The 11,367-nt window shown below is 35.8% G+C and overlaps 1 protein-coding gene across 2 annotated transcripts in view; it reads right to left on the bottom strand.

Moving 5' to 3' along the window:
* Positions 1 to 6,309: 6,309 nt before the first annotated feature.
* usf2 (upstream transcription factor 2, c-fos interacting) overlaps positions 6,310 to 11,367 on the bottom strand; it is an 11,092-nt gene continuing 6,034 nt past the window's right edge. Inside the window, exons 6-11 of one of the 2 annotated variants that reach the window (XM_016551668.1) lie at positions 9,601 to 9,688; positions 9,236 to 9,280; positions 8,187 to 8,245; positions 7,527 to 7,621; positions 7,307 to 7,435; positions 6,310 to 6,491 (exon numbers count right to left, since the gene is read on the bottom strand). In XM_016551668.1, the coding sequence (XP_016407154.1) occupies positions 6,405 to 6,491; positions 7,307 to 7,435; positions 7,527 to 7,621; positions 8,187 to 8,245; positions 9,236 to 9,280; positions 9,601 to 9,688 (503 nt within the window). In that variant the 3' untranslated portion in view covers positions 6,310 to 6,404. The remainder of the gene's footprint in view (positions 6,492 to 7,306; positions 7,436 to 7,526; positions 7,622 to 8,186; positions 8,246 to 9,235; positions 9,281 to 9,600; positions 9,689 to 11,367) is intronic. The other variant, XM_016551669.1, reaches the window with a different exon arrangement.

Genomic DNA, 11,367 nt, shown 5'->3' with positions numbered 1-11,367 from the left:
CAGATGAAACACTGTTTGAACGATTACATGAGACATTATATGTTCATTCATGTTTATTTATAAAGCAATAGGGATGATCGTGTTAACCCGATCTCATGAAAGTGCGATTCAATGGCACGATTTTCTGTTTCTATTTGCCGTACTATTTATACACAGAAATTGACTTTGGCGTACATATGATACGCAATGGTTAGGTAGGGTGTGGGGTATGTGCGTATTATATGTACGCGAAAATGCGTATCATATGCACGCAAAAACTGCGTATTATATGCACGTCGAAGTCAGTTGCATTTAGCATGCAAACACAAATAAAATTCGTGCTATTGATACACATTTTCATGAGACCGGGCTCAAAACAGCGTTATTGTTTGAATTGCCTGATAAAAATTGACCACATTTGAACGATGAGACATTGTTTCTTATCGAAAGTAACAAAACACAGAGCTGCTTGGGATAAAGGACGGGAGGCACGATATAAAAAATAGTCTAGTTTCATTTCTCGCATCACCTGAAACTACATAGACAAGATCGATCTCGGGATTTAAGAATCGATATTGATTTGTTAAAATGAAAACAGAAAATTGAAGTTTCTAATTAAGTTCGGCACATGCAGTTAAAACAACACTGTATATTTGCACGGTACACATGCTTACAGAACCGAAAGGCTTAACGAATTTTTTCGGTATGAATAGGACTAGGCATACATGTACCGTTACACCCCTAAACATTAAATATGAAATATAATATGCAGTAAATGTAAAAATGATGATATAAAATGAAAAATAAATACAGATGAAATGGAAGTGTCATGTACATTATTTTGAAAAGAGCCTATATGCTCCAAACAGATAGAGTATTATCATCCCACACGTTTTAATAATGGAAATATAATGATTTGATGAAGTTAATATTAGATTAGGAATCCAACTTTACCGTATTCACACAATCTGAACTCATACTGTGATATAACTATTTACAATGCATTTTCCATAGCTTCATCATGAAATCAGTGCTTTATCTTTAAAAATCTGCTACTCAAACAAAGGATTGTTCTTACCCAGTCTTTCCCCTTTGTTTTCTGCCTGTGTTGCTTTTAATGTCATTTTGGGTTTATATAGTCATAACCCCTACCTGAACAGACCATATATGGAGTTTGTCTAGAAGATCTCTATTGTCCAGAAGTGAAACTTAGTGTAGAAATGTTGGAATCAAACCCTGCTTTAAAAACAACACATAACATTTATGTTTCTCTTTCTTGAGAAATGAAACTTAACTCACTTTCGGAGCAGAAAAACAGGAATGCGCCCTGGTTAGAAACCATGGAAGCTCAGAGAGTGCATGGAGTTTTATTTTTTCTACTTTCAACTGTTCAATCATGATCTCTAAGTGCAGTTAGATCATTACTTCATATAATGTTATGCAGATGCTTATTACATATTTGGATAAATAGAGCAACTGTAAGAGATCTGCCTATGTGATCAGATGTCCTCTGGAAGATCTACAGTAGCAGTGAATCACAGTAAGGCTGTCACACACATAAAAAAAACGACATATTGTAACTCTGGGTTTCTCTTTTATATAGGTACATACATAAACATCAACAGTCAGGTATAAACAAAGCAACTGTCATGCTAAGGGTTCCTCAATTCCGAGTATGGGACACATCACGTCACTTTCACTGTCACATTCACTTTCATATAAAATCTCATTGCCATGCTTTGGGTCAGCCTGCAAGTCTCCCTCAGACAAAGAATTTGATGACGTACATTGCAGGTGCCCTCTTATACTCATACTGTCCTCGGCCAGTAGAATTGTCATGTTTGCACACATGCTTCAGACACTGGTCACTCCTAATGGTGTTTACCATAGCGTCAATCCAGGATGCAGCTTCTTATTCCCCTTCTCAGGGAACCAGGGTTACAGTTGTAACCTGAGACGCATTCCTGTGACCTTAAAAAGCTGTATTCTCTTGTTCTGAATAAGAACAAAAGCCATTTCTACATTACAGGATGGGGATTTAAAGGCACTAATTAAATTCTCAGTGACCAGAGAGACAGTGAGAGACTAAAGTTTTTTTTTTTTTCTTAGATATTCAAAAGAATAAATCTAGATGAAACAAAAAACAGAACACTTGCCCAGCATGATAAGAATTTACAGAATTAACATTTTTCAAGTAAACATTGTTTGTAAAGTTTCCCATCTGGGGATTGATAAGCTATAGATTGATTATTTGTAGTTGTTATTCACCCAAAATCTGAAATAAGATTAATTTAAGTAAGTGCAGACATACACATTTATAAGACCCCATTTTCAGAATTAGATATTCAAGAGAAGAATATCATTACAGATGATATAGATGCAACCAATCCCTAAAACATAAAACATAAAACACCCATAAACATTAAATACGAAATATAATATGTAGTAGGCTAAATATAAAAATTGATGATCTAAAAATGAAAGATAATGATGATAATATGAACATTGTGATGATAATAAACATTTTGATAATGTCATTTAGCCTATACTCCGAAAATATACATCAGTATCATCCCACACACATTTTACTAATGAAAAAATATAATGATTTGATGAAGTTAATGTTACATTAAGAATCCCACTTTACCGTATTCACTCTATAAATCTACAGTGAACGCATACTATGATATATTTACAAAGCATTTTCCATAGCTTCATCATGAAATCAATGCTTTATCTTTAAAAATCTGTTACTTAAACACAAGATTATTCTTACCCAGTCTTTTCCCTGTTATACAAATACCACGCCACACTTTCACAAAGATGTTTTCTCCATGTGTTGCTTTTAATTTCATTTTGGGCTTATATAGTCATAACCTATACCTGAACAGACCATATATGGAGTTTGTCTAGAAGATCTTTATTGTCTGAAACCTATTGGAATCAAACCCTTCCAAGGCTGGTTTGCTGAACTGCGCAAACAATTGCTGGGCCATTCTCAAAATATCCTGACAAACCTGTCCTTTGAGTTATATAAAAAGCTTTCAAATAGTCAAGAAACTTCATGTAAAGGCATAAGACATAAGTTTATAAAATAATATGAAATAATCTGAACTTACATTGTTTAGCTTTCTCTTTTTTTCTAACTATTTGAATGTTGAGTTCCTGAAAATTCCTTTCTCTCTTCATCTGGTAAACCACTTCTATTGCATTTAAAGTTACATTTTGTTTTCCTTTTGTTCCCGCTGTGTTGAAAAAGTTAATATATTACATTTATTTATTTTTATGGTTTAAACTTGTCACGTGTTATTGTTTAACGTTTGTGCAAATGTGTAAGATTTTCATTTAAAAATAAACAAAACATTTGATTTTAAATCTGACGAAGTAATTATCTTGAATAAAAAAAAATAACTGAATGCAAAACTTCAATGTTTAGTATGTCAGATTTTTGTTTTGAGAATGACCCTGTTATAAGTCACAATATTTACAGTAACTTGTGACACGACACATTTATGTTTCTCTTTCTTGAGAAATGAAACTTAACTCACTTTCGGAGCAGAAAAACAGGAATGCACCCCGTTTAGAAACTATGGAAGCCCAGAGAGTGCATGCAGTTTTATTTTTTTCTACTTTTCTACTATTCAATCATGATCTCTAATCGCAGTTAGATTATTACTTCATAGAATGTTAGACAGATGCTAATTAATTTTTTTAATGATAAATAGAGCAACTGTAAGAGATCTTCCTATGTGATCAGATGTCCTCTGGAAGATCTAGCAGTGAGAACCAGTGAAACACAGTAAGACTGTCACAAGGCAATGTCTTTTCATGTGATTGTACTGGAGTGGTAACAGATAAGAAAATGTTTAACTGCACAGGAGTTCATTTAAATTTATTTCAGCACTTTTGTTTCTTTCAAAGAAAAATATCTACATATTGTAACTCTGGGTTTCTCTTTTATACAAGTACATACATAAGCATCAACAGTCATTAGGTATAACAAAAGCAACTGCGTTGTATAGCTTATAGATATCAAACCAGTGGTAGGAATGTCATGCTAAGGGTTCCTCAATTCAACCAGACGTACATAAATATAAATATTCTTTCTAAGCTTTGATTTAAAAGCAGCAGTGCATTAGACTATAGTTCTGGACTCAACAGTCATTCAAGTACAGCATTAATACTGTGAAGAGGACAGACAGAGTGTTTAAAGGTTATCTGTGCCCTCTCTGTATTGCTATGTGGAATATTTTAAACCTATTTTGATGTTTCACTGGTTCTACACTTGGTTTGCTATGATCACAGGTTGTTTGAGGTTTAACTTGAGGTGGTTTATAATCTGATGAAAACACAGGCCTGAATAGACCTTCATCAGGTTAGGCGCCATATTGAATTGAACATGAATGAAAACAAGGCTTGGTCTTTGTAATGGCACTGTATAAAGGTCCTAGTTCACATAATTTTCACAACTTTCAAACCTGATTTATGGAGTTTTTGTCTACTGAATTTTTGTTTCAACAAGACGTTTTGTCAGCTGAACAATCAATATGCTAAAGAACAGCACAATCCATTGAACGCACTGTACTTCTATCCTCACAGCCTCATTTTCATTCCCAGACTTAGGTCTACTGGCTTTAAAACATAGGAGATATACTGGTAAACACTAACCCCCGGTTTCACAGACAAGGCTTAAGCCTAGTCCCAGACTAAAGTGTAAATCTGAACTGTTTTAACTGAAAGAAACTTGCACTGACTGATCTTAAAATATACCAGTGCCTTTGTTTTGTCTCAAGATGCACACCAGTAATGTTTTTTCTAAGGCATGTTAATAAAAATTACTTAAATCTCCTAATTGAACAATGGCCTAATCCTGGCTTAGTCTAAGCCCCGTCTGTGAAACCGGGCCTAAAAGAATTGGTTTCCTTATGCATAGCTCATTAACAATAACTCTCATTGCCATCAGGTATTAATGCTAATGCTCTTATAATTGAATGGAGTTTGATTTTTAAAGCTAATCTCCAATTTTATTGTTCAAAATGTTGTTGTTGATCAATGTCTAAACCAGGGGTGCCTAACCCTGCTCCTGGCGATCGACTGTCCTGCAAAGTTTAGCTCCAACTCTAATAAAGACACATGCCTTTAATTTTTAAGTGATCCTGAAGACCCTAATTAGTTGCTTCAGGTGTGTTTGATTAGGGTTGGAGCTGAACTTTGCAGGACAGTCGATCATCAGGAGCAGGGTTGGGCACCCCTGGTCTAAACCAACGAGTTAATTAGGATTGTTACAAAATAAGATGGAAGATAAGCTACAACAAAATAAGCTAGAACACTACTAGCAGTAGCAATTCTATCGGTTTCTATTGTGCATCTTCCATTTTATTTGCCATAGATAAATGAGCCTGGGAATTAGGGCTTATAAAGTAGATTTCTTTGAATTAATTTATGACATAAGAACAACTGGTTGAAATACATGATATATACAGTACATGTTTGAATCTAGTATGTTAAAGCCATAGGGCAAAAAGTGCAGGGTTACAAGGTTAGTGGGGTTTTCCAGAGCCTCGGCTATTTTCCTGCACCTCAAAACCCTGAGCTACTCGTTCATCCTTCACTAAAATCACAGTGCATTAAATATAATGGACTCTGAAAACTGAAATTTATAGGTAATGCAGTTTTAAATATCATAAGTCTCCATTTTAAATGAAAACATACTCCATGCACTTTCATTTACATTCTAAGCAAATTTATACTGTAAATTAGTCTTGATGTGCCACGATGTCAAGTCTTTGATCAGCCTGATGAATGTATTTCACAAAGTCTGATATATGGAAGGACTGCAGGACAGAAAAACTAAATCAAATTCAAAACATCAGCCAAATGTTTTGGATACCTGCTGCTACGCAATTTCTTGAAAGCTAATAAATACAATACCGAAGAACCCTGGAAAAAAGACCTTCATGTTATGAGACAGTAGTAACATTTGCACGATGTAGCAAAAATAAAATCCACAAAATGTTTCAAACAGAACAAAGGATGAGCATTAGGCATGAGCAGGCAAATAACTGGTTCACAAATCCAAGATTGAAGCTAAAGACATAAACCTGTGGCAAGCGGGATACTTCTGGAAGAAGAGGGTTATTCCATATCAACCGAGTCCAAGTTGTTGAGTTCTCACGGGGGTGAAGGAGAAAACAAAATGTGCTTACAGCAGATGTCATTTTCAAAACGGTCAGAGAGTCTCTTGTCAGAAGGATGTGTGTCTGTGCATCAGATAAGCATTCATACCCTACTTGAGTTACAAAACATCTTAAGTCTGTGATGAGGCGCGAGCAAGTGAGTCATTGAGGGTTTATTTCTCCACTTGAGACTGTGTCACGTCACTTTCACTTTTTTATTCGTGAGAATGTTTTTTTTGTTGTTTTTTGTCACTGTGATGTAGTTTCACTTATTTCCAGGCCGTGTTGTTGTAGTTGAGCTCTGAGCAGTGCATTGTCATTCTTCAGGTCTTCGATCTGCAGGGCAATGGACATCCAACATATTACCATTTGCCCAATCGGACTTGGTAAGCAAAACACCACAGATCTCATAAATTTACCACTTAGGATTTTATTTATTTTACTTAAGGATACATTAAGGCATTATTTTTTAAAGAATATCACACAATATCACAATTTGTCATCCATTTTTTAATTGAAATTGTAAACCTCTTGTTTACCGTTTCTGAAAAACTGAAAGGAACTGTTGACAAGGCATTTGATTACATTTTAAAAGATTAGTTTAATTATTAAAGATGAATGAATGTACTACTGTACAAATAAATAAATAAAACACAGAACCCAGAAAAACTGAAACAGAATTTCTTGAAAAAATAAAACGCTATTCATAAGACCCTATTGTTACATTTTAAAGTTTTAAATTATTATAATTTAGCATTTTTATAAACGCAACTGATTAGACGTCCTTTTTGATTATCACAATTTAATTAAACCAATTAAAAATAGAATCCAGAAAAATTCAAATAGAAAACAGAATTTGAAAAAAAATTTTTTTTTAAAAGATGCATAAGCGATGTCATTGGGTCTTAATGATCATGAAGTTCTATATAAACTTATGGAGTTCATGCAGCTCCAGTGTTGCTGCCATAAAAGCAAAAAGGGCGACAAACTACCTAAAGTAAATTTTTCTATTCAACCAGCACTTGTATTGTTATTTATATCTGCAATTACATTTTTTTAAATTTGAAGCAAAAAGGAGCATCTTAACTAGTAATCTGACTTTGAGACCCCACTTTACATTTTACATAAACAACTCCCACCAACAAAAATACCTGTTGTCTTAGTAGCTCATTGTCCACTTGTATTCTCTCCACCTCCTTGTAGCTCTCCTGCAGCCTCTGGTTAGTCTGTCGGAGTTCTCTAATGTAGTCGCATGCTTTAGACAGGATGCCTCCTTTACTCTAGAGACGACAACAAGCAGTCCATTAACATTAGCAGGTGTAAAGAGGTACAATAGGTCCAAAGAAGAAATGATCTGGTGCTATTACTTACTGCTCCTGTTTTGGTACTCTCCATATTGCAGTCTGGGATGATTTTAGACAGTGTGACAATCCAGTTGTTGATTTTGTCTCTTCTTCTCCTTTCCACTGCAGAAACACCAATAAAACCATTTAGCAACAGTCCAAACTGATCTACTTTTACTCTATACACTGAATTACTTCCAATAAGTCAATATGAAATCCAAATTGATCCCATTTACTCTTCCTGATGTACGTTCCTGATTTTAACTGTAAACAACTTATCGGTATATGCTATTTGGCGATTAGGAAATCGCAACGTCTCAAATCGCGATTTCGTTTCGATTTCGATTAATCGCACAGCCCTAATTTGAAAGAAAATAAATATTTGTATTTAGAATGTTTTATTAAAGCGTTACATTTCTTTTGTAACTGCACATTACAATTCAATCCATTCCTGATGGATACAATTCCAGTTCTACGTTTTCCCCTAGATTTGTAGTTTCATGTTAAAAAGTAATCCAAAGGAAAAAAATAAATACTGTAATAAACTAAACATTCAGAAAATGTTTAAAATTCATATTTTTTACATCAGCTAAATTTGGGACATTGATCATGTAACTGCTTTGTACAGATGTTCTTGCTTCCACTGAAACTGTACATATTCTAAGCTCTAAGACATGCATTAGTTCACCTTCATTGTGCTGTGCTCTCCTTCTCTCATCACGAGGTGCCCGGGGGCCATCAATTTTCCTGCGCAAGTAGAGAGAGAGAAGAGAAAAATAGGAGACTTATGTGAGCTTGCTCTACTGCACTATTAAACTACCAAAACCACCAAAAGAATCTGCAGGACACAACACAGCTAAAGCCTATTTGAAAACAAACATTTCTCCAGCCCGTTTACTGATATAACAACAGTTCAGTACTGAATCTACCCAAAGATGTGCTTAAATCTGGATAAACAAGTAATAAGCCTGAAAGAAACATGTAACCCTTTGATTTTTCTTCATTTCGGTTTTTAGAGGCTAGAATTGATGTCTTCCGAATATGAAGAAAACTCAAACACATCTGTAATATTTATACAGTACTGAATTAAAGGAATAGTTCACCCAAAAATGAAATTTTGCTGAAAATGTACTCACCCTCAGGCCATCCAAGATGTAGAGGAGTATTGGAACATATTTGAAGAAATTTAGCATTACATCACTTGTTCACCAATGAATCCTCTGCAGTGAATGGGTGCCATCAGAATCAGAGTTTAAACGGCTGATAAAAAAAAAAATCACAATAATCCACAAGTAATTCACAACTCCAGTCCATCAATTAACATACTGTGAAGTGAAAAGCTGCATGTTTGTAAGAAACAAATCCATCAATATGAGTCCACAATCCATAATAACGCTTCCTCCAGTGAAAAGTCTTCACAAGACGTTAATTGATGGACTGAAGTTGTGTGGATTACTGTGATGTTTTTATCAGCTGTTTGGACTCTCATTCTGACGGCACCCATTCACTGCAGAGGATCCATTGTTGAGCAAGAGAATTAATGCTGAATTTCTCCAAATCTGTTTTGATGAAGAAACCAACTACATTTTGGATGGCATGAGGGCGAGTAAATTTTCAGCAAAATTTCATTTTTGGGCGAACTATTCCTTTAAAAGCCAGCTGCTCAACAGCGGCAGCATCTAGAGAAGGACAGGCTGGCAGCTGAAAGGGGGTGGGGATGTAAAAGGTCTTCCTCACCAGTCTGATCTGCTGTGTTGAAGAGTCTCACGTTCACCAAGGTCTCTGGGGATAGCAGGCAAGTGGGACACATTTTTTTTTGGTTGTTTTTCTGACTGCACTTAAACTGATTGTAAAATACTTTGCATATTTGTATGTGAAATCATTGCATTTTTAAATTAATTCCACACTCAATTTGAGGCGTTTTGCAGGAAAATTCATCAGGATTTGATCTGAAATTCCATTCTCGTTGTTCTGCAAACTGAAATTCATTTGGGGGAACGTGAAGGGATCAAATCATTATGTACATAGCACTAGGTTGAAAGGTTGGACTGGGCCGTGCAGACAGGGAAAAATGAGGGATGTTGATCCATGATCATACTTACGTAGAGTAAGTGTGTGTACGAGGGGCAATGGTCCGTGGTGTTCCAGTCTGTAAAATATCTGGTGGACTCATCATCACGTAAAACTGACCTAGGGTAAACAAAAATGGAAATGTTAAAATAATGTTTGAAAAACACCATTTGAAAAAATGTGCACCTGCAGCATCTGTTATCAACACTGTACGTTTTTGGCACACTGACATACTAGAACCAACATTACTTACTACCACTGAGTGTGACCAATTATGCTTAAGCTGACAACATGGGTGGTCATTAGGCTTGCCGCGATAGACGGTGCTGACGGTGATACCGGTGTTAAGCCGCAACACCGGTTACGTCACTTGCCCACCGCGTCACCGACCCCCACCGTCGTTTTGGGCTTTAAACTGAAGCCCGAACCCGACCCGTACCCGAGATCATCTGACCCAGCCCGACCCGACCCGAGCGGCACAGTTCAATTTAGAGCCCGAACCCGACATCTTTTTTTTTCCCCACAACGAATAGTCAATTTTAAAAAAAAATGCTGTATTTCACGATTGCATGCAACGTTCAGTAAACAAATACACGTAAAGAAACAGAATCATTAAGGCTCGGCCAGTTCACAAGGTTCATTTATCCAGTGAGGAGAGTGAGTCGAGCTGACTGACAAGAAGAGTGGGGGGTGAGACAGACAAGACGATCGCGGATGATTTAGTTTCGAAACTAGATGCAAAAGCGCCTTGTTTGGCAATATTTTGGATTTTGAAAAGCCAGTTTACTTTTGCCGTTTATCTAAGGTGATTTTGGAAGTTTTTTAAAACATTCGTTTCTTATTTAATTGGTTCCACATTGTTTGCTGATTTTTACTTTATTTAAACTTTGTGTCATTTATTTATTTTATTTGACATTCGTTTTGCTAATAAACGTTCTACGTTTCTTATTTATTTGGTTATATATTATACATGTTTACTTAGCCTATTTCCACTTTTGTATACCTATTTAAACTTTATATAAGTTATTTGTTATTTTATATTAGGCATAGCCTGCCCTATAGCATGGTGTATTTGTATTTGTTTTGTTAATAAAAGTTCTAATAAAAGCAATTGACACCGAACTGCCGCTAATTCAAAAGTGAAAGTAAAATGAGCACAGCGCTTTTAACCTATTAAAAAAAAATGCTGTATTTCACGATTGCATGCAACGGTCAGTAAGCAAATACATGTAAAGAAACAGAATCATTGAGGCTCGGCCAGTTCACAAGGCAAAAGAAAAAACACTTACCAGTTATGAAAGTTTATGAACATCAGGTGCCTCGGTCACATAAATTCTGCTGCGTTTTTGAATGGTTGTATACGACAAGACGATAATTCTTCCATCGTGCAAATTATGGTCATTTTCGTCAGTTAAGGCTCGTTAGCATTCGGCCTGCTTTAAATCAGACACATAGATGCAGTGCAGTAAGATCGCATTTATTTGAATTAATTAATTACATCATTTATTTGAATTAGAGAGAGAGAGAGAGAGAGAGAGGGATGAAAGTTGCGTGTGAACCTGCGTCTGCGCGCCTCTCTCTACAAGCAATGAGGTTTAGTTCCTTCAAAACAGCGATTTTACCCCCTCATTGCAGAGAAATATAAAGTTGCGAGTCAATAGCCTGTCGAAGCTATTTTACTAATAAAAGTTTCCATGCTGTGTTGTCGTTGTCGTGTGCAATAATGTGTGCGCGTGCGTCTATGAAAGCAGCGTAGCCTACTGCATATAGTTTTAGTTTAGCTATAAACCCGAGCCCGA

The sequence above is a fragment of the Sinocyclocheilus rhinocerous genome, unplaced genomic scaffold (genome assembly GCF_001515625.1).
Source record: "Sinocyclocheilus rhinocerous isolate Xijiao unplaced genomic scaffold, SAMN03320098_v1.1 scaffold314, whole genome shotgun sequence".
Lineage (NCBI taxonomy): Eukaryota > Metazoa > Chordata > Actinopteri > Cypriniformes > Cyprinidae > Sinocyclocheilus > Sinocyclocheilus rhinocerous.
This window is presented reverse-complemented; position numbering and strand designations above follow the sequence as displayed.